Raw genomic sequence first — 25169 nt, forward strand, 5'->3', positions numbered from 1 at the left:
AGATAGATAGATAGATAGATAGATAGATAGATAGATAGATAGATAGATAGATAGATCTATCTAAATGCTAGGCTACTATAGCATGCTTCCAAATAGATGCTACCATATGGTACAAAATCATTATCATACTAAAAACCACCACAAGGTTAATGGTTAGGACTCTGCAAAATAATAATGTCCCATTTGGTTATTTCTGTATGCTTAGAATCCCATAAAACCTTGTGAGAGAGGACCGATAATTTCTCAAAATATTTTAGAAATAGTCTTTTCACATGAATAGTCTTGATGTTATTATAAGACAAACTATTGAACAGTAAAGTTTTTTCACATTTTATATATGAAATGAATACTGTATAGATTATTTTAAGAAGCACACATGTATATACATATATTTATACATATGTATGTAAAATATAGTTATTGGTCAGCTTTAATACATTAACCAACTTGTTTAATAAAAGGTAATGCTTTTATTTGTAGTTTCACACACAAATCCCATACCACTTATATTTGCCCACATCTGTACCATTAATGCAATTGACTTTTTTTTTTTTTTTTTTTTTGCAATTGACATTAAGTAATTCCTATTTTGACTCATTTACTTCCATCATTGTAATTCGCCTTGATTATATGACACTAAATCCATTTCTTGGTGCTTGGTTATCACAACTAGCATAGCAATGCAGTAACACTGTGCACTGATGATGCTATATTGAGGAACCTCTCTTTTTCCATCTATTTTACTTAACAGCAAGATATGAACATAAGATATAGTGCACCCCGTCATCAGAAAGGATTACTTAAAGAATGAGGATGTAGTTGATCAAGTTAAATGAATAAATAGTACATTCCTATCTAAACCTCTGATGGCTATTCTAAGTAATCTGTCAATCTTATCACCTTAATTATTAAGAAATATTTATTTTGAACCTGTTTTGTGCATTACATTATGAGGGAGAGAAAATAATGAATTAGGTTCTAAGTCCTTATCCAAGAAGAGGCAGTTTGGTTCCTCATGGACAAAAATATACATCCAGGCAGGACATATTAGCAGAACAGTAAGCTATGGAGTAGAGCAAATGAAATTATAGCTGAACCTGCATATCTTCCTATATACTACTTCATAACATATAATTGCCATACAGTCCAGATTTTCCAGGACTGTCTTGATTTTCAGAGGCACAGAATATTAGAGCTAGAAAGGATCTTAGAGATAATCTAGCCCAGCTCCTTTAAAATGAAGAAATTGAGGACTATTGAGCTGAAAGGTCACATAGCTAGTTAAGGGGCAGGGGGAAGGAAGATTCAAAGCCAGGTCTTTTGATGAAAGGTTCAGTACATGCTTTTCGCTGCACTACACTGCTTATAGAAGAAAAAAATGTACTTTCAGCGAATCTCTATAATAGTAATAATACATATCAAACCATGTGTTCTGAATTTGGATTCATAAAGTTCAGTCACCATACTATCTGCTCTATGCCTCAGTTTTCTGTTTTTGTTGACATTTATTTTGTTGTTTAGATTTCAAGCCACTAAAAAATAGAGATTTTTTCCACAGATTGGTTTCTATTGGAATTGATTGAAAATTGACCAACACAAAATAGTGATGATAATAAAGGTACACAGCATCTTCAGTTCCTCAGTGACTGGAGTGCCATCTAATTAAGATAAAAGATAAGAGCAATCTACTCACTCCTACCAATGTATAGGTCTCATCACTAGCATCCCCATATTTCTTCCCTTCCCATCTCCTTATGTTCCCCATTGGGAATCTACTCCTGAAATCCCATAAAAAATTTCTGAAAGGAAGATATGTGATGTTGAGCTTCATTTAAAGATGTAGATGAAGGGAGGAAATGGAAATTATTGGAAGGGGCTTTCTGTGTGGAGAGAAAAGTGATGCAAGAGAACTAGTTCTGGGGCATCTAGATAACTCAGTGGATAGAGCTCCAGCCTTGGAGTCAGGAGGACCTGAGTTCAAATCTGGCATCAGACACTTGACACTTACTAGCTGTGTGACTCACTTAACCCCAATTGCCTCACCAAAAAGAAAAAAGAGAGAGAACTAGTCCTGACATTCAAATAATCAAAAAATTGGGTAGATATCTCAAGAACAGAGATGAAGATAGTGTTGCTGAAGAAGACTAAGATCTAGCTCCTCTTATATAACCATGACTATCAAAATTAACAATTTTGAAGTCTTTGTGAAACTTTTGAACTTCCACTTTTAAAAATGTTTTTGTTCTCTGTTTCTGCAAATGTTGCTAGTAGGAAAATCCTTAGAATTTTTTTTAAAGCTCTATGAGTTTGCTTCAGGAACAGAAAAAGGAAGTTGTAAGTCTGTGTTTTATTGCATGAGTGGAGAAACCTGAATTGGGAACAGCGGATAGTGACAGTAGAAAGAGATAAGATTAGTCCACGGAAGAAAAGAAAATAACTTCCTGGGGAGCCAGCCAGGACTGGAACTTGTTTCTTTTGGAAAACACATTGACAAATTTCAAACAACTGACTTACAAATAAACCTTTGAAATATGTTATTTATAAATTGGGGCCTGCATACAAAGTTTTTTTTCCCAATTTGTTAGAGAACTTGCATGCATTCAATGAAAACGTTTAGCTATTGTAATATTAACCCACACACACCCACAAAAATCTATATTACAAAGTGATAATAATGTTAATATCTTATAGCCCACAGGACATCAAAAAACTGCCAACATTATTGCTTTGCACAGAAAAAAAGATGTATCAAATTATTTTTTTTAAAACACTAGAATGGATATTCTTCAATTCTTCAAGCTGAATTTTTTTAGTGAAAATTTATTAGTTCCTCTAGTGGTCTTTTTACTCATTCATCAGTGGACAATGCATCATGTTTAGTAGTAAAAAACAAAGTTAATGTTTATAGACTATCTAAATATGGTCTATAGGGTTCTAGGTGGCACAGTGGCTACAGCATTAGCTCTGGAATCAGGAGCACTTGAGTTCAAATCCATCCTGAGACAATTACTAACTGTGTGACCCTAGGCAAGTCACTTTACCCTATTTGCCTCAGTTCCTTATCTGTAAAATGAGCTGGAGAAGGAAATGGCAAACCATTCCTGTATCTCTGCCAAGAAAACTCAAAAAGGGGTCACAAAGAGTAAGAAATGATTGAAAACAACTAAACAGCAACAAAATATGGTGTACTTCTTAGGAATTTCAATATCTTTTTTGTCATTCTGCCTCCATTGCAAAAGCAGAAGGGAGCCACAGAGGAAAGTGGGTTATTTTGTGTTTTTTTTTTCCTTTATTTCTTCATTAAGTGATATTATTTCAAATGGAAGCCTACTGGTAATGAGTCTTTCCCTACTGGGTTATTTTGTGTTTTTTTTTCTTTATTTCTTCATTAAGTGATATTATTTCAAATGGAAGCCTACTGGTAATGAGTCACCCAAGAAAAGCAGTTATGGGTGGGTTGAGATTTGCATTGTTGAAGGAAATACTGATTACATGTGGGATCAGAGTTACTGAAGTATCACTGTATGAACTTAACTATACTTTGTATTTGAATGGTTCAAATAGGTGTTTTATTCATTCTTACAACACATTCATCATTGAGAGTTGAGAACAAGGATTATGAACAGAACTGTAGTAGGATATTCAATATTTTAAGAAAATACTTCTACCTAAATTATATTTGCTTTTATTTTAACATTGCACAAAATCTTAAAATCTCAAAACAAAATCAATTCATGTAGACTTATAGATATGTTAAATCCAAACAGTTCTATTCCCATTTCTTCATTTTACATACTCCTTTCTCTGTCTCTGATTCTGTCTTTTGTTCTCTCTGTCGCTCTGTCCCTCTCTGTCACTATCTCCATCTCTTCTCTGTCTCTGTCTCTCTGTCTGTCTCTGTCTGTCTCTCTCTCACACACATGTACATACGCACACACACACACACATCTGAGTGATCTACTTAGTACACTGGATTTTCTTTTTTCTTGCAATGATCAAACAAACAAATGTTGGTATCTTGGGACTTGAATTCAAAATCCTGTTATCTTAGAGAGAGTCACAATCATTGCAAAGAACCTCTGAATCAAATATTTTAGAGAATGAAAGAAAATAATATAGGGAAGGGAAGAAAAGTAGCTAGTTTTGATGACTGTTAAAAGGGAAGGAGTGGTGAATTTAGTTTAAAATTTCCTTATGTCCTTTACCATTAAAAAAAAATGAAACAAAACTAAACTTTAGGTCTAATGATGAAATTTTTTTTCACCTTTACCTGTCTTCATTTATACCTTACCAAATTTATTTATTTGTATAAAAATATGGACATATTTTCTTTTTATGTCACCCACATTTCCAAATATACACCTCCTTTCTTCTCTCCATAGAGAGTCATCTCTTATAATGAAAAATTAAAAAGAAAGAAAAACAAAAAGTATTTCAGGAAAACTAAGCATCATATTGATAGTTACTGGCAGTCTATACATTCTTCCACACTCATAATCATCAACCTATTCAAAGAAATAAGGCATGACAAGATGCAATGTGGCATGGTAGAAACTAGAGGTTGAGGACCCTGGTTCATATCCCATTTCTGGCACTTAGACCTGTGTAATCTTGAAAAATTCATTCTACTTCCTTGGGGCTTAGTTTCCTCCTCTGTAAAATGAGGGAGTTGGGGTAGGGAACCTATGAATCTCCTTTTGGTCCCAGATCTATGATCCTATTAAAAGGTGAATATTCTCATTGCTCCTTTGGAGCCAGGGTTCCTTTTTTTTTTTTAAAGAACTCAGAATATTAAGTACATTTTGGTTTCCCTTGATTAATATGGTTATGGGAAAAGATGTCTATATTTCTTTAAATAATTTGGAAAATATTAAACTTATTTTTGAAGGATGAAAGAAAAAATATAATGCAGTGTATTTTAATAGTGGCAAAAATCTGCAATATGTATGAAAGTTGTAGCTCTTTTCCTGCATACTTTTAAACAATCCCACAATCCACCTTTTCTTTCATATCACTTTATTTCCACAATAAAAAATTGCAGTCTTTTATTAATAATGCTTGCTGTCATACTGTCTAAGAAATGACAATTGTAATTACTTATCTGGTGAGAGTAAGAAGAAAATAAAAGAAAGAAAAATCATATCGTAGATGTTAATTCAGATTGCTTGAAGCAGTAATAAATGTCTCCATGCCAAAAAAAAAAAAAGCTAATAAGACTTTAAGATTAGAATACTTTAAAAAAGTAAAAGTGTTTTAATCACAAATGACTTTATGTTTGGACTTAAAGAAAAATGCCCATAATAGTGAGGTACTGCATGCAAGTCACTTATGTAGAGTCCACAGCAACAAGGTTAAGGAAGGACCACATTTGTTCCATGTTAAGAATAGCTTAAGAAACTGTCTAGCCTGAGAATCAGAACCCTGGGGAAGAGAATGCAACCATAGCTGGCTTCAATGACTTCAAGAATTGTCATGTGGAAAATGTCATGTTGGCGGCTAGGTGGCACAATGGATAGAATCCAGGGCCTGGAGTTAGGAAGTCTCATCTCCCTGAGTTCAAATCTGGCATCAGATATTAGCTGTGTGACCTTGGGCAAGTCACTTAACTCTGTTTGCCTGAGTTTCCTTATGGGTAAAATGAGCTGGAGATGGAAATGGCAAACTATACCAGTATCTCTGCTAAGAAAATGCCAAATGGGGTCACAAAGAGTCAGACATGACTGAAACGACTAAACAATAACAGTATGTGAAAAAGGGTTTAGGCATGTTCAGTCTGATGCTAGAAGATATAGCTAGCAAAAGTGTGTAGACACTGAAAAGTGGCAACTTTAAGGCTGATATAAGGAAAAACTTCTTTACAATTAGAGCTAAGACTGTAATGGGCTGCTTGGGAAGATGGTGACTTTACTTGATGACTTTAAACAAAGACTAAATAGACATATCAGGTATGTTTTGACATTCAACCTTTTGCAGATATGGGTTGGACTAAAATACCTCTGGTGTGCCTTCTAACACTAAAAGTCCCATAATTCTCAAGTAACTGTATCAGAGGGCAAGCAAGCCTATTCCTGGCTCCTCATTGCCACTTGTAGACTTTTCCTCAATTAACATCACTAAGCAACCCCTCCTCCTTTGAGGTTCACTCTTTCTGAATTTAATACCCAATCCAGACCTTGGTAGCTGTTTTCTACCAGCCCCCAAAATATTCTCCTTCTTTTCTCAATAAGTTCAGTGCCTATTTTTCATTCTCCATCTCTATTCTAACTCCTGGTTTTATGCTAAGGAACTTCAGAATATATGCTGATGTACCAATTAACACCCTAACTAATCACTTCCTAAATCTACTCAACTCTTACGACCTATTCTTTTCCACCTCAGTGACACACAGTGATGATTATACCTGTCACCCAAAAGTGTTTCAGTCTCATGATCATGAATTATTCCTCCTAAATCAATTCTTTGTCCTCACTATGCCCTCCACACTCTATCTACCACTCAGCGCTTTCCCAGGCCATCACATATATTCTGGCTACAATCTCTTTTCTTTCTCTACCTCAGCACCCAATTTAACTTTGTCCTATCTTCTGTTCTTGGATCTCTTGTCCTCCTTTTCAGTAAATGCTCACATCTTGCCAAAACCTGATGCTGGACTGCTCCTAGTCTTCTACCCCCTGCCACGTCTGCTACTACTTATGTGCTGTTGAATGGACTGAAGGAAGTCATGCAACTATCTTAGTTATACCATAAATGCATATTATCTAATCATATGTGACTAGAGTCCCCACTGTAAATCATTCCTTTTTTTCTTCCCAAATTAATTCTATATCTGACTCACTTCAACAACTGTTCCAAGCTGCTCCATATACTTTAAATCTTCTGTACCATCTCTCTCCAAGTCTCACAATTGAGAATTTTTCCAAGGAAATAGAAACTATTCAGGATGAACTCCCTCTTCTCCTCTTTGCTTCATATCACAACAACTTCACATCATTCTCCAATATCTCTTCCTTTACTCTGGTTTCTGAAAAGTTGCCCTTTGTTTTTTTTTTTTTTTTTTAACATAGTCTACCCCTCTACATGTACTCTTGAACACATACTTCCCACATTTTCAGCCAGATTGGTTGGTTCTTCTATCATCTCAAATCTTCAATCTCTTTCTATCTAGTCACTTCCTACTGCTTAAAAACACACCCAACTCTCTCTTATCCTTTAAAAAAAAACCCTCAACTAAATCCTAATATCCTCATTAGCTATTATGATTTATCTCTCCTTCATTTCTCAGCCAAATTCCTTGAAAAAAAGTTGTCTACACTCATTGATCTATTGCTCTTCTCCCACCCTTTTTTAAGACCTCAGCTTTATGACTTCCAACCTCATAACTCAGCTTCAACTACTCTTTTCAAAATTACCAAAATGCATTGTCTTTTCTCAATTCTCATCTTTCTTGACCTTTCAGTTGTATTTGAAACTGTTCAACATCCTTGTTTCCTGAATAGTATCTCTTCCCTAGGTTTTCATGACAATGCTTTCTCTTGACTCTTTTCCCTGAACAACTCTTCTCAGTTTCCTTGGATTTATTATTATCTAATTCATATCCACAAATTGAGGCTGTACCTCCAAACTTAGTCCTGGCTCTTTTCTTTTTTCATTCTTTATTATCTCACTCAGGGACCTTATCAGTTGACATGGGTTCAATTATTACTTCTATTCAAATGATTTCATATCTATACATCCAACCCTAGTGTCTCTTCTGAATTCAAAAACCTACATTACCATTTCAAACTGGATATCCTGTAGACATCTCAAACAACATTGTCTAAATAGAACTAATTTTATTTCCCCTCAAACCTACAACTTTCCCAAACTTCTCTATTACTACTGAGAGTACCAATATACTTCCAACCACATTAGCTCACAACTTCTATATTGTCTTCAATTCCTCACTTATAATTGACCCCAGAGACCCAAGCTGTTGTCAATCTTAGTCATTTTTACCACCCCAACATTTTTAGTAATACACAGAACCTTTTCTATCTATTACCCTAGTTCAGGCCCTTGTTACCTCTCACCTTCAGGATTGCAAAATGTTTCTAATAATAGTTTCCCTGCCTCTAATCTCTCCCTCTACACAGCTGACAAAATGATTTTTTCTAAAGCACAGGCCTGACTATGTCATTCCTACCTCCCTACTACTCAATACAAACTAATGGCTGCCTGATACCTAGAGGATCAAAAATAAATTCCTCTATTTGGTCTTTATAATCTGTCTTCAACCTACCTTTCCATATCTCTTACACTTTATTCCCCTTAATGCCTATGATTCTGTGACCAGTGAATATCTCTGAAAGTTAGCTGACTGATCCTGGGATTAAAAGTTTAATAGCATAGTATAACTGGTGCAGAATCTAAGGGAACAGTGACATATTCAGTTGTAATACTAAAGGAAATTTAGTATGGTTTTCATACATGTTACACAAGACCCAAATGGGCTTTCTTTGCCTAATTTGAGGTTTCAAAATAACCTTATAATGATCATTCTTTTCCTAGTTGGTGAAGAATTTGCATATAAATCAGCATTTTAAAAATAGAAGCCATTAATAAAAGCTATTGCCTTGACCAAGAGAAATAATAATTATTTACCTGAAAATGTGGCAAGGTTGTAGGGTGTGTGTGGGGGGGTATTATTGTTTCATTTTTAACAATCATTTAGCCTGAATATTAAATAAAAAGAAAAATTGAAGGACAGAACTTAAATGTATTTAAAAATGATCATTTATTTACCCCCAAAATAGTACAGTAATGTTTTCAATTCCTTGATCCAGAATCATACTGCCACACCTACTTTTAAGAAAATATCTTATGTTTGCTTGACTTGAAATCAGGAAAATATGAGTTCAACTAATGAGTCTAATAATATTAAATTTATGAGCTTTTGAAAGCCTCAATTTCTTGTAAAATGTCCTTCCTTATCTGTAAAATGAGACTGATAATATATCTATTGCCACTACTTTATAGAGTTGTTCTAGGCTCAAATTAGATAATGCCCCCCAAACCTAAAAACACTATATAAAGTTTAATAATAACAATAACAATAATAATAATAATAATAATAATAATAATAATGGCATGGTACTGTGGATTACATTACCTCTAGACTTAAAGGACATGAGTTCTAATCTCACTTGTTATTTTTATTGCCTGTGTGACTTTTGACAAGTCTCTTTCCTCTCTTTCCTCAGCTACAAAATGAGGAAATTGAACTAGATGACCTTCAAAGTCCCTTATAGCTCCAAATCTATGAACTGTGTATCACACACACACACCTCAGGCTTGACATGGTACATAGAAGGAGATAGAATTCCTGATTGTCTAAGAGAATACCGAGCATGACACTACATACCTGAATAAGAGGGGATACATGGAAAACACAGTAAGGTTGATGAAGACTATGACAGAGGTGGTCGAGAGAAGCAAGCATAGGCTTTTGAATAGCTACTGGAAAGCTTCAAGTTGCAGACATTTAGGAGAAACTACTTCCCTTCCTACCCTCAAATGTGCTCGCACACTCACACACACACACACACACACACGCGCCCGCACACATACACACACACTCATTATGTTCCTTAAGTTCTAATGCTTGTAACCATAGAGATAGCTGAAAGCAGACCCCCAACCCTCCCTTAGTAAAGTCACTTCCTCCCTTCTTGGTTGAGATGAAGTGTTTTATCTTGTTCCTAGCGAAAGAGCTCTTTTGCTATTATATATTTTTTGGTGTATTTTATCTGTATTCTAATCATGACTGCCCCAGCTTTTTCATTTTCACCTCACCATTTTCTGTGCAAGTCTGTTATCTACAACATGATATTGGAGGAATGATTCACATTATTCCCCCACCATATAATGTGAAAGTAGAGTAGTGAAAAACACTTTTTCATATGCTATATTTCCTGCTATGTATAGTATGAGGAACCAGCATGATCCTGATATGTGTGGACCATTGATTTTAAAACACACAAAATTACATGCAGTACATGTTATTGATTCTTGAGATATGGATTGACACAAGAAGTACAATTGAAAGGTGTGTGTGTGTGTGTGTGTGTATGTGTAGTGTGTGTGTGTGTGAGAGAGAGAGACAGAAACAGAGACAGAGACAGAGATAGAGAGAGACAGAGATAGAGAGAGACAGAGAGAGACAGAGAAGGAGGAAGAGGAGGAGAAATGGAAGAGGGAGAGACACAAGTTTTATAGGTTATATAGTGAATGTGAGGATACTTTTCTAACTTAAATCTACAGAGGTCAGACTCTCAATATTTGACACAGATACCATTTCTCACTAGATTCCCAAGTCTGATTATATGTCATGTGACTTGAATACATTTTTTTAAAATTAAGCTTTAAAAAATACTGAACTATAAAAACTCTACTGTAAAATGTTCAGTACATTTAAAAAACATTTTAAATTAAATTTAATTAAAAAATGCCTTGGTTAACTTTTACATTGTTTCACTTAATGTTTAGTTTTTTACAATAATAAAGTTATTCTGAGATTCTATGAGACCTGTGTTAAAGCGGGCACCTTAAATTTAAAAAAAAGAATAACATTCCCAAGTGGTGTGCATATTATGATAGCTTCACTAGGTAAAGTGGGAAGAATGCCAGGGCCCAGAGAATTACTCTTCAAAAACAAGTCAATCATTCCCACAGAATTTTATATGGTGACTCAAAAATTAAGTTGTTTATTCTTTTCATATACTGCCTAAGTGCCCCCTCAACCTTCTTAAAAAGATTTGAGCATATCAGGGCAATTAAAATACATATCTTTTCTACATAAAAAAGACTTTCTTGTCCTTAGCTTGACTTAATTCTTAAGAAAATCTGAACAGAATGTAATTATTTATTTCTCAAGAATAGAAGATAACTGTTATATCAAAAAAGAAAGTCAGATTAAAAATAATTTCACCAGACAATTTTCTTATCACGGGCAACACAAGGCAACTCCATATTAATCTTTTCTGAGTCACTTTTACAAGGTCAGTTAAAATCATATATTCACACAAATAGTAGTTTCACTTTGCATGCATACCTTGAATCTTTTTTTTTAATGCCTTGAGATATAGCCTTAGTTTTTACCTACTGCTATCATAATGTGAAGATGGCTATGCTAATTGACAAGTTGGGAAATTAATTTCTTAGGAATGATTGTTAGTTTTCTCTCTCCTCAAATTTATCATGCATATATTTACCTGTTTACATACTACTTGCCCTTAGGAGAATGTAAATTGCCTGAAGGTAGGAGTTATTTGTTTAATCTTTGTATCCCCAGCAAGAAATATAAAGGCACTAGACTTTCAATAGGATAGGGGCTTAAGAAATGTTTTCTTTCTTTCTTTCTTTCTTTCTTTCTTTCTTTCTTTCTTTCTTTCTTTCTTTCTTTCTTTCTTTCTTTCTTTCTTTCTCTCTCTCTCTCTCTCTCTCTCTCTCTCTCTCTCTCTCTCTCTCTTTCTTTCTTTCTTTCCTTCCTTCCTTCCTTTCCCCTTCCTTTTCTTTTTTTTTTGAGGGAAATGAATTGGACACAAAGTATCTGATTTTGCTTTTTTTAATTACAATATTAATACAATGCTACTACTTGTTAATTTTTTTTCTGAAGAAAAAGGACATAATAAACTACATTGATGGTTATATCTTTACTAAATGAATATCAGAGAAACAACACATTCAGTTTTATTAATGAATGAAAATGAATGAGTAAATGAGAGTCATCTGATCAAATGTGATATTTATAAAGCACTTAGCATAATGCCTAGCACATAGGAGGCACTATATAAATGAAAGCCACTTCCCTCCCCCTTCTGTTACCCTTCTCTTCATATTTATCAGAGAGCTGTTACCAAACTCTGACTCTCCTATGCTTTGCCTCTGTAAGATAAAATTTTAATGAACTTCAAACCCATAATGAAAATGAATACAAGAAAAGTAGCCAAATACAATTTCATTTCCATATCTTAATAGATATAGAGCTTATTGGAGATATCCACCCCTTGTTTCCCCCACCGATAGGCACAACCTTTGGTATATTCATTGACTACAAAAATAATTTATAAAATGCTCTGGGATTTAGAGCAAAAAACAAAGATGGAATCCCATGCCAGAGAGAGGTACAAATCCCAACTATTTTTTTTTTCTCAACTCACTCAATAAGAAGAGATACTTTATCTGATACTTTGGAATGTCCAGCCAATTTGATCCCTAAGCCAAATAGGAGGGGGAGCTTCATAGCCCTCTCATCTGCTTTCTTCTTTATTCACAAAAATAAAATGCATGATAAGGCAGGCACTATAGCATGGCCTATGCGATGATAGACTGAAATGACATGCTACCTTTATGCTTAATCCAAATCCTCCTACAGTTTGTCTTCTAATGGTCACCGTTCTTTCCTGAAAGAGAGGGTTTTTTTTAAAGTGGTTAGTAGATTCTAATACTGTACTTACATTCACATTTCCATTCTTTCTCTTGGTTATTTGATCATAATAACATCATATTTTAGATTCTTACAAATAAAAAGATTAATTTTTAAAGTTAGAATAAAGCTAATAACCTAAATCTCAAATTACTGAAAAAATGATTAAATTGTTATACTTTATAATGAAGGAAAAATTAAGCTTTGTTCAGACCATTTATGCTCATGTTTCAAAACTTAAAGCTTCTCAAGCCTCTCATTATGTCATATTATTCTACTTTCATGATAAACAGGGACTAAGAGGCTCATTTTTGCATACAATCAGCTATTGGTTATCCACAGCAAAGACTGCTTATCAACCAAGGATACCTTATCTACCACTATTTGATCAGGTTTCAACTTTGGATGGTAAAGGTGAGTCAAAAAAGAGTCAAGCCCAGGAGTAGAAGTAGTTGAGGAAAATGCTTTTATATTTCCAAATGCATTTCTGTATTGTATGTATTGTAGAGTTATAGGATGTTAGAAATATAAAGGGGAATTTTAGGTGCAACTCCAGAATTTTAAACAGTAAGGAACTGAAATCTAATGCTGTTAAGTGATTTGCTTAAAGTCAATTATCTATAGTATGGGTAGAATAATTTCTTATTGAAAAAATAGTCATGAATCTCTAACTCAATTTTAAACCTAACTAAAAATGATTTTTGAATCTGTTTTTTAAATTATGTAGGCATCCTCATCCTTCAAAAGGCAAGCAAACATTAACTGTATACTTGAATTCATACCATCACAGGTAATATATGGTCCTAAATAAATATGAACATACTTCTACCTATATATCTAAGCTCTCTTAAACAAATTGTGTATTAGAAAGTCTAAGGACAGGCTGCTAGGAGTTTTGTAACTTCTGACATTCTGAGTTATTGAGTCACTATAGCTATGAAGAGAACATGGGGAATTGAAATCTCCTTCCATCTGAGGACAGTTTGAAGCCTCTTCATCTGTTCATCCTTGATCTCCCAAATGAACTTTCTTGTTTGGTAAGTGTATCCAATTTAGTTCTAGATGTTACATAGTCTTAAGCATTTTCCTCTATTTCAGCAAGAATTTTTTTCTCTCTCATTGTAGTCCTTATTCTACAAGCACTTTCAGAATAGATAACATTCAAAGAGAGGAACCAAGAAAAAACAAAAGAGACTTTTGTTTTCTGTAGCTCAGGAGCACAGGCTACTTATTCATTGTATTTTGGCAGATTTGCAGGTTTTTTTAAACATAAACTAAGCTACTTAGTTTCCATTAAAAAAATGAATAAGGCTTTAAGGACAAGGTTATCATATTTGAAAGTAAATTTTCTTAAATCTTACAAAATTTATATTCAAACAAGACAACTATCCCAATTTTTATACAAAACTTCATTTCTCCTTGGCATAAGACATAAAAGATAAAGAGGTAGATTTTTAATCACAAATTATTTGTTAAATAGAAAACATTCATCATTACGTATGTCTGGCCTTTTAGAAACTATCCTATGAAACACAATCTTAAAAATAACTTCTTTATTTTCAGAATTACTGTTTTATCATGACTTGCTTAATGAATTCATCTCAAGCCCCTCTTTGTAAATGCAGTTATAAAAAATTAATATGAATAAAAGTAAGAAATAAGATTAAAACTTTTTTTAAATTATAAATAATTTTACACACTGCCATGTAGTTCTTTATCTAAACTGTGATTTTTAGCTCAGCCTATGTGTGAGCATGGTTGTAGGTATATAAAAAAATACTTTTTTTGTTGTAAAATTCCATGTATATAAAATGTATCTAGACACACCTCAAATAGAAAATAATTAAATATTATATACATATATATGTATGTGTATATATGTATTTTCTAGTACAATTTAAAGTAATTATATATTTATTATGAAGTACCTTTACATTTAATGTTAGACATGAATTCAAGGCAGACAAGGCACAGAATGCATTTAAAGAAATTATCTTGGGGCAGCTATGTGGTGCAGTGGATAGAGCACCGGCCCTGGATTCAGGAGGACCTGAGTTCAAATCCAGCCTCAGACACATAACACTTACTAGCTGTGTGACTCTGGGCAAGTCACTTAACCCCAACTGCCTTGCCAAAAAAAAAAAAAGAAAGAAATTATCTTTGATTTAATCTGATCATGAATGCATGAAGTAGTATACACAAGAAGTAGTATAATCTATATCCAACAGACATAAAAACAGAAAAAGAGGTGGATCAGTTATGAAGTAAAAATGTGGGATAAACAACAGACTGATCATGTATTGTGCTGGTTCTCATGTTAATTGTTCAATCCACAAGCATTTTTTTTTTTGGGAGGGTGAGGTAATTGGGGTTAAGTGACTTGCCCAGGATCACACAGCCAGTAAGTATCAAATATCTTGAGATCAGATTTGAACTCAGGTCCTTCTGACTCCAGAGCCAGTGCCATATCCACTATGCCACGTAGCTGCCCCCTCATCTAGCATTTATTGTGTTCATACTATATGCCAAGTGCAGAGAATACAAAGAAAGACAAAACACCATCCCTGCTCTCAAAGAACTTATTTTTGAATGAAGAACATAATATGTAAATAGCTAGTCACATTCAAGAAATATTCAGAGTATATGGAAGCGAAGGCCCTAACAGCTAAGGTGGATCAAGAAAAGGCATTTGAAGGTTTTATCTAGATAAGCCTTGAAAGCAGTCAGAGAAACTAAAAGTTGAGATGGGAAGGAGCAGAGAATACCAAGAATAGGAGATAGCTAGAGCAAAGAAACGGAGATGGAGTGTCATGATCAAGGAACCCTAAGTAGGAGCTGAAAATTAAAGTATGTGGAAAGCAGAAAAGAGTAAGAAGACTAGAAAGATAGAAAGGGTACAGGTTATGAAGAACTTTAAATGCCAAAAAAGGTAAGTTTATATTTGGTCCTTCAGAAAATAGGGAGCCACTAGAGGTCACTGAGCAGAGACCTACTCTTTAGACAAAATCATTTTGGCAATTACTTGGATGACAGCTTAAAGTAACGACACTTGAAACAAGGTGACTCTTTAGAATATTATTGTAACAGCTCAGACAGGGGGCAATGAAGCCCTGAACTATAATAGCAGCTCTGTGAATGGAGAGAAAGGAAAATATATGGCAGATGACTTAGAGGCAAAAAGGATGAATGAGAGTGATTGGTTGTAGATGATATCAAATGTTGGGACCCCAACTCCATGACTGGGTTGATGATGGTACTATAAGCAATAATAAGGAAGTACAGAAGAAGGGAAAGTGTGGAGGGAAAGATCATGAATTTTATTAAGGGAAATCCAGTCTGAGATGTCCAATTGGCAGAACTGAACCTAGGGAAAGAGACCAGGGCTTACTATATAGAAGTGGGAGTTGTCAGAATAGAGATAATAATTGAAGCCATTAAGAGTTAATGAGAACATTAAGTGAGATAACATTGAGGGGAAAAAAGGAGAGTTCAGAACAAAGCCTTGAGTACCATTCAAGGATAGTAGGCATAATATGATACCTTAGGCATGATAGATACCCAACAGGAAAACCAAGAAATAACACTATATAACACACACACACACACGCATAAAGGAAAGAATATATAGGAGAAAAATTATTGGCTGTGTCAAAGAGTTTAAGGAGGATGACAATTGGGAAAACAGCATTATATTGAGAATCAATTAAATGTTCATTAGCAGCTTTGGAGAGGGCAGTTTCTGTTGGTTGATGAGATCAGAGGCCAGATTGCAAAGACTTTGGAATATAGTAAGAGAAGGTAAGGACACTGATTATTGATGGCTTCCTAAAGGAATTAAGCCATGAAGGAGAATCAAAATACAGGATAATAGCTAGTGGGGATGGCAGGATAGAGTTAGCTTTTTGTTTGGTTTTGGTTTCTTAAAGATGGGGAAGCATGCTTGGAATTTTAGGTAGGAGGGAAAGTGCCCATAAATAGAGAAAGACTGGAAATAAAGAAGAGTAGAGAAGAGAGTGAATGTGGGGAAATTGGAAGGGGATGGGATCAAGGGTATTTATTGGGGATTGACTTTGGCAAGAAGATCAGCCAGTACTTCATCTGAGATTGGAGTGAAGAAGGAGACATCTGAGTGATATAAGACAAAGATTTGGAAAAAGAGGAATTGAAGGTTACTGTGGATGGCTTGAAGAGAGACAAGAAAGTTTGAAAGTACCTATCAGGGAAGAACATAATTTTAGAGTAGAGGATAGTGTAAGGTTAAATTTGATCACAAAGAGGTAGAAACAGGGAAGAGAGGAGAATATAACCAAGTTCAGGGATGATGGAAGTGCTGCGGAAGAACTAGTAGAGGGAATAGAGGTGTAATATACACATTATACTAATTTTTCCTTTGTTGCAGGAAAATACTGGGTTCATTCACTGCTGGGCTAGGTCAAGTAGGTTGCTCCTCAGTGCTGGCTTCTTACTAGACTCAGCCACTGCAGTCACTGACAGACTGCTATCAACTCTAGTTGCTGGACTTCTGATGGCTCTTCTAATCCTTCAAAGGTCAGAAAGTAATAACCTAGTCCAATCCATCTCTGTACACTCATTCACCCATCGTGTAGAAATAAATATAAGGGATAAAAGAAACAGGCACCATGCTCTTACAATCAAATGACAGCTTGAGTGGGGAAATAAAGCACTTAAAATCCTTGCTATTGTCCCTCTCTCACCTGAAGGCACTCAATAGTTTTTGCTATGTTTATTGCTAGGCAGGGAAAAAAAAATGACAAAAGGGCCGAAGGAGAAGCATATTGAATCTTTTGAATGAAAAAACAGTTCCAGTTCCACCATCAATCCTTTAAGCTCCAAAGCCAACCATAAAACTCCTTGTCACCTCATAGCATCATAATTCCTCATTGCCCAGTCTATATATATTGGATAGAAACTAAAAGGAAATAGTGTGTGTGCTCCATATAACACATCAGGAAGAGCATATATTCGCATGCTCTCAGGACTGGACCTTCATTGTCTAGTCCTCCATTATACATGGACCTGTAAATACTGATTTTTAGGAGTTTAAAGTGATTTAATAAAGAAAATGGGCTTTCCTACACAGTATATATATTCATTCTTTTAATCAACAAATATTAATTGAGAACTTAAGAGTTGCAAAGAACTCTACTTAGCATTGTGGGAGATATTAAAAAAAAAAGTAAGACATGGCCCTGGCATTGACAGAGTTTATAACCAATAAATACTTGTGTAACTATGATTCTATTAGATGAAAATTGTTAGCACTTTCATGTTTCTATTGGTTCCAAACTACAGTTTCATTGGTCTAGAGAATATTGGGTAAAGAAACTCTGGCAATAAAAATGTAAAACTTATAGTCTGAGAGCTTCCTGGAGTATTAAGAGGTTGAGAGACGTGTCCAGTGTCACAAAGCCAGTACGTGTCAAATGCGGGACTTGACCCATGTCTTTTTGATACCAATTTATACTCCAACAATTCCTAAAAATTACAGAAAGGAGTACCCTAAGTAGGAGAGAGAAACTAGCTTAGTGCCTGGTGAGCTAACTAGTCATTTTTATTCTCTTGAAACTGGCAAGAACTCTTCTCTCAGAAAAATTCCTTATCCACTAATAGCTACTCTTGGGCTGCATGAACTATTTTCTTAGCTCTTGTTCTGTGGATAATAAATAAATGATTGCTTAAAATAGAACCAAGCCCAGTGGTGCAGTCAGCTCAGGCAGAGGTATCAAGATGGAGTTTTCAATCTGTCAGAGAAAAATGCATCTTAATTAGCCAATGTCATCACCCAAATTACCTAGAACATCTTGCATAGCAATAATTAGCATTGAACACATCTTGGTCAGTTAGTTTTGTTCCACAGCTGATTTTGTGCTGGCACATCGATTTCCTTGGATGGCAGCCAGCAAGCATACCAGGGTTACCAAAGACCTTTCTTCAATGCTCCTTCTCATTTCCTATAATCCTGGCTCCAAAATCTCAGGGCAGAGAACATTTAGAACATGTTCCAAATACAATACAAAAGAACTGATCCAGATTGTCTAGTAGAGACTGTAGAGAGTCAGCAAAAACTGTTGAGACTATCAGAAGCAGCACTTATTTCAATGTTTAAAAAAAGCATATAAACCTACTCCCATTCATGTTCTACAGCTTCAAGACATACATAAAGCATGGATTTAAATCAGATCATACTTGTTGATTTATAAAACATTTAAAAAAATCCTTCCATTTAAACATAATCATTTTTTTAAAATAATTATGAAATATAAAATAAATCTCAAATACCTCCCTCAAGATCAATTCTTCTCTAATGATCCTAAACAAATTATATCAGTTTCCCAAATTCTGCTTTGTATTTCATGTCTGATTTCTTTGTGCTCAGTGAGTGTGTGTTAGTGTTAGATCACTGAAGGACCAAAGTATGTCTCTAACCCCTTCATACTCACCTCTTCTCATTCCTTTCTGTTTTCCAAGGAGAAAGGAAAAAAAAAAAGGAGTTTCTAACATTTTCTATGTTGCCCAACTCATCAATCAGTCTATGCCTGGGAGCAGGATTGGAATTGTGTTTAGTTAACACATGTAGGATACTGTAAGAACTGTTGCCTGGTAACAAGCCACATAGTATTTTGGGAAGCCAAGGTCTAGGGTCTATCTATACTTTAATGTTTCATCACAAGTTCAAGCTAAGGGTACAAAGCACATGTTGTATATATAAATAAGAGAATTTACTATAATCCTTTTGTACTTCTTAGAATGAGAAGGTTTGAATTCAAGAGGACTATTATCATATAATATTCTTTTAGATCATAACATCCCAGAATGGTAAAAACAACACTGGAGACCTAGGTCACATCTTAGTTTACTCATCCCTAAAATGGGTAAGATAATACCCTTCAACTTCCTTGTAAGACTGTTGTGAAGATCAAATGAAATAATCTATGTGGAAACACTCCGCAAATTGTAAAGTACCTATCTGAATGTAAAATGCCTATATGAACTATCACATCTGTGTTCTTATTCCTCATAACTAAAATATTTATTGTCCTTAATCACACTTATGGTTTTTCTTGGTACTATACTAACAGCATTACATTCCAGACCATATTCTTTTATTTTAGGAGTGTGTGATCCTAATGGACACCACTGATGCAATAGACATCACAGGTGTAAAATATGCACAGTACAGCCTATCAATCTATATTTAATCTATATTTCATTAGTCAGTTTTCTTAGATATAAGATAAAAGTCATAAACTCATAATCTTCAGTATATCCCTAGACTCCTTAACTCTAATGCTATATTAGGAGCACTTCAATCATAAGCAATAAGCATGAAAAATTCTTTGCATTCACAGTACATACCTGATGAGGTATCATTTCCTAATTTTAACAAAAAATAAATTATTAATGTACTTTGCATTTCTCAGGTATAATAATCACTAAAGAGTTCTTGTCTCTGATTCTGTGTATACATAGTGGAAACAGAAAGGAGCAATTAACCAGGCCATTTATTCTTTCATTCAACAAACACTTATTTGAATGTCTTACATTTTTCAGGCAATGGGATAGTCAGTGTGAGCTGCTCTGCTACTTAAAAGCTGAGTGATCTCGGGGCAAATCACTTCATCTCTTGGACTCAGTGTTATCATCTATAAAAGAGGTTGGAGTGAATTATCACTGACATTCCTTTGAATGTCTAAAGCTGTGAACCTTGTTCCTATGCACACCAACCTCCTTGTATGAACAGGAAATGTTCTAAAAATACACCTAAATCAATAGTCACATTTTAAAAAATGCTTTAATCACTGACGATGAGAGAAATGAACATTAAAGCAACTTTAAGATTCCTCCTCATACCATTGACAGGTAACAAGAACTTAAAAAGACACATGTTTGGAGGGACATAACCTGCTGAAACTGAAACAATCCTTCATTGTTTGTAAATTGTGGCTCTGCCAAGCTGTCCTTGCTACAAACTATGACAGAAATTTGTCTATAAACTGTTGTTTCCAAGTATTTTTAACACAGTTTGATAGTATTATGCAGGTATTTCTTTTAAAAAGTTATTATTTTTAGCTGAAGAAGCAGTAAACTCAAACCAGTGATGTTATTGCCCTGAAATGAATTGTGAATGACTTATAAATAAACCTATCCTGCTCACAGAAAGACAATTCAGATGCATTCCAGTCAAGGCATATCCTGTCAGTACTAGCTGATGTTCATTAGTGAACCAATACTGTGTGGGCAGAACAGGCTTGAAAAAGACAGCCCCCAGCAGTCCAGAAGCAAATGAAGCACTGTGTACAAGCCTCATAGAGCCCATGCCTATCCTGCTGAATTGCCAGGTTTGCTTGGCCCTCACTAGGTTAATTGATTAATGCTTTGGGTCTGATTCTTTCTCATCACTTTTCACCAGTGTTCCTTTCCCCTACTTTTATGGTTTGATTCTTGTCAAAAGGCTAGGAATTTGACCTCTCAGTGACCTTCCCTTCCTACCAACCCACAACCCGAGATTTGCCAGGTCCTTACATCCCATCTCATACAAAATTGTACCCCAAAGAGTTTCTGTTGTAGTGCTACTATTTGCCAATGTCCCCTCATTCTCCTGCAGCATGGATTGAGCTAGTAATAGATGAAGCCCTGAGTCATTGGTTCATCACAAGGAATCAATCCACTACTAGAGGTTCTCCCTACTGTCACCAGTGGATACAAAGAAGGGTCCCTGACTGAAGATGCTGGTCCATCACACTTATGCCTATTAACATGCTGCCTCCACTAGAATATCCGTTATGAAAGCCAGAATAATCATTGTAGCAACAGCTACTGGGCTTTGCAGGGTGGCTGCCATCACTGCTGGAGTCTGTGCATTGTCAGTTCTAATAACTGCCCTAGAGGTGATAGCTCTGGCTGCTTCAACAAAGAGTTGATAAAGAGTGGACAGAAAGGTGATTTAGTAGCATCTCATAGACTTAGGAATCTTGTCAATCAAAACAAGCAGAGACTTATTTTCTCTCCAGTTCCTAAACTGATTTCTGTGTATGGCTAGTTTTCATCTAATTAAATAATAGTTCACATTTCTAAAACATTTTTCTTACACAATATCCTCACATCCATTATATGAATGAGGGAAATGGCTTAAAAAGGATACCAGAATCACAAAATTTCAGAACCAGAAGGGATCTCAATGGCCATCTCATACAATTCTATCTGAAAAACAGTTCCTTCTGTCAATAGTTAAAACAGCTTCCATTTACGTAGCGCTTTATGGTCTGTAAAAATACTTCATATATACAGACCATCCGCAAAATCTTAGTGCAGTTTTAAGATTTAATAGCTTTAAATTGCACTACAATTTTTAGAACACTATGTATTATATCATTTGAACCTTATAATATTTTTTGAGGTTAAGCACTATTATTATCTTCATTCTTTAGATGAGGAAACTGGAGCTGAGAGAGGTTAAGTGACATTTCCAGAATCACAAAAGAGTCTAAGTTCAATCAATGTTCTTTTCACAAGGCAGAAAACTTTCATAGCAGTCTTCACCTTGATAATAAATTCCTACCTATACAAAAATTTCTCATTTTATAGACTACTCATGTCTACTGGAAGGTAAATATACTTTGGAGTTTATGTACAGGCATCTGCTCTTCTATCAGACCTTTACTGCTGGAATCACTCACATGGAGAGCCATGGTGGAAGGGGTAGAAAGTTTCTGATCATCTGAATTTTATATTACTCAGGAGCTATCCCTAGAAGCTTGCACTTTCTAAAACACCCTACTTTTTTTGGCAAGAAGCCCAGATTCCAAGACTCTCTTACTTAGTAAGATAACTACTGGTTGTTGCAATAACTCAAGGTGGGTGCTACATAAATGTTCCTTCTTCAGTTAAAAAACAGATCATGAGATCTCATTGAGTAGAAAAGTTGTATTTCCCTTTCCTTAACAAAGGAAATTGGGATTCAGAGCCTTGTTTTAGTATTATATAATGGAAAGAGCACACATTTTATAGTAAGATGACCTGGGTTTGAATCCAAGCTTGGCGTTATGTGACCTCGGACAAGTTCTTTCATCTCTTTCTGTACCTCTCTCATATGTAAAATGAAGAGGTTGGACTTAATGAATTCATCTTTGAGGCCACACAGATGTCTACTTCGGTTTCTTACCTCAGTTGCAGAAACTGTACCATTATCCAGATTCCTGATATCTTTTAAGCTGGAAAAGTTTACTATCATGTCTCTTCTATACTTAGCAGCCCTTACAATAGTACCTGACATAGAATTGGCAACTAATAAATGTTTACTGACTCACCAACTTACTCTCTGCTGAGTGGTCAAGAAAGCTGTGGGGCAGGAAATGCGCAATTTCTCCTGCATTATCTCCTTTTGACAAGAACACAGGCCTTTTCTACCAAGCTCTGTTCTGTCCTAAGAAAAGGCAAATGTTAAAAAGAAAAGAAAAGAAAAAAGAAAAAGGAAGAAAATAAAAGAAAGGGAAGGAAATAGCATTCAGTACCTAACTTTCTTTTATAGGTTAGCATAAAGCAGGAAAGAGGCTTTGCATCCTTCTGAGTCCTAAACAATCATGCTAAAAGTACCCCAGTCCTTGGACCTCCTTAAAAGCCCCCCCCCGTCAGCAAAACACAGAATATGATCACTGTTTTCATTGGGAGGTGCCCATCAGATATCACCAAGCCCAACCACTTCATAAGTCTAGCAAACTGATTGATCATAAAATTAATCAATGAATTCCCTGATTCCCCTGATCAACCCACTTTACTCTCTCTCACATATATGTCATTTTATATATCTATATATGTCATACATATCATATATGCATGTACATATGTATACTTATGCAATATAACAGACATTGCAGATGGAAAATGGCAACAAAATTGAATAGCAAGAGGACATCTAACTTGATTGTCTTTGGAGTAAAAATTTCAAAGTGCTTTTAATTTTCTCAGGCTGCTCTTTTCATAAAGCCTATCCTTTTATTTTTATTCTTTTTATTTCTTTCTTTTTGGGAGGGGGGGCTAGGCAATGGGGTTAGTGACTTGCCAAAGTTCACACAGCTAGTAAGTATAATGGGAACTCAGGTCCTCCTGACTCCAGGGCCGGTGCTCTATTCACTGTGCCACCAAGCTGCCCCTCCTATCCTTTTCAATACATTTTTTTTTCTGTATTACTGTATGCTTGTGAATTTTGAAACACTATTATCTCCAAAGAATGAAAATTTCAGTGAACCAAAAGTCAATGGAGAGATACAAATTGGGCATGAGTAGACTGCATATTTCCGATGATGATCTATGAACAAGAAAAGATGGAATATATACATATACATATATATATGCTTATGTATTATTATATATTTGTATATCTATAAGTTGGGTAAGTAACAAGATTGAAGAACAAGAGATAAGCAGCCTGAGTAGCACTTCTGTGCTCTCAAAATGTAAAAAAAAGGCCCAAAAAGTTTCTTGTATTTGAGGTTAATCCTCTATGGAGATTTTATGGAATAACATGGGCAAGCATTGCTCAAAATAAGAGAGTGGAAATACATTGTGATTTTCAGTAATAGGATTACCTGCTCTGATGAGATAATGGATTCTTTGAATTGTTGAAGTGTTAAAGGGAAATCCAAAAATTTGTTGATTAAGGATAATGAGGCTGTTAGGTAACTGATCAGTTAAGTGTAGTGGAAGGTTCATTGGACTCGGAGTCAGAAGACTAGACCTTACGTACCATGTGACTCTTCCACTCGGTAGTCAAACAGGTTGGGAAAGTCACCTAAGTATTATGAGCCTCATTCCCCCTATCTATTAATAGGGAATATTAAGATTACACTATATAGGGACTGTTATGAGGGGAATGCTGTGTAAATTCTAAAGATTCTAAATTTATTATTAGTTATTATTATAGCTAATGTTGTTATTTGGGCATATTTAATTAACAGAGACCCAGATCTTACTTTTGGATGATAATCAGTAGCCTGTCTGGTACTCTGTTAACTTGAGCAAATCACTTCATTTCTCTAGCCCTCAGTTTCCTGTTTTGTAAAATGAGGGAGTTGAGTTAAAAGATTTGTAAGGCATATTCCAGCTCTAAATTCTACAAACCAGTAAGTTCTACCCTTAGCTCTATTAATACCTACCTTTTAAAAAACATTATCTCTTATTTGTTGTATCCATCATGTAATGGTCTGGAAATAGCTGAACTACCCTGTCTTATGCCATCTACTATAAAGCAGTAGTACCTCCTGACTAATAAAATTCAAAACAAATGTTACCTCCCCTTAAATTTCCCTCTGTTTACTTTTCCTGTCATATAATTATAATCAAAATTCATATGTTTTGTCCCACAATGCTAATTATCAAAGACATATTGGGTTTTTAACCAAATCCATTTCTAGAACTTTAGGGCAATTTTCCTTAAGAATTTCTTGTAATATTGTATCCACATTTTTTTTAATCATAACTTTCAGGTCTGACAATTCTTGTATTATCTTTCCTCAATTTATTTTCCAAATGAGATATTTCAGATTCTTTTCTATTTTCTCTAGTTTTATTATTTCTTGGTGTCTTATAACGTCATTTGATTTCACTTACTCAGTTCTAGTTTTCAAGGAGTTACTTTCTTCCTTAAGATTCTGTATCTTTTTTTCCAACTGGTTAACTTTCTTTTCAT

General features: G+C 34.9%; 1 protein-coding gene across 1 annotated transcript in view; it reads right to left on the reverse strand.

The window, feature by feature from the left end:
* LOC114031732 (gamma-1-syntrophin) overlaps positions 1-25169 on the reverse strand; it is a 488334-nt gene that overhangs the window by 454336 nt on the left and 8829 nt on the right. The window contains exon 3 of the mRNA XM_027846876.1: positions 12384-12440. Within this exon, the coding sequence (XP_027702677.1) occupies positions 12384-12440 (57 nt within the window). The remainder of the gene's footprint in view (positions 1-12383; positions 12441-25169) is intronic.

Source organism: Vombatus ursinus, unplaced genomic scaffold, assembly GCF_900497805.2.
Source record: "Vombatus ursinus unplaced genomic scaffold, bare-nosed wombat genome assembly UNPS02015255.1, whole genome shotgun sequence".
NCBI lineage: Eukaryota > Metazoa > Chordata > Mammalia > Diprotodontia > Vombatidae > Vombatus > Vombatus ursinus.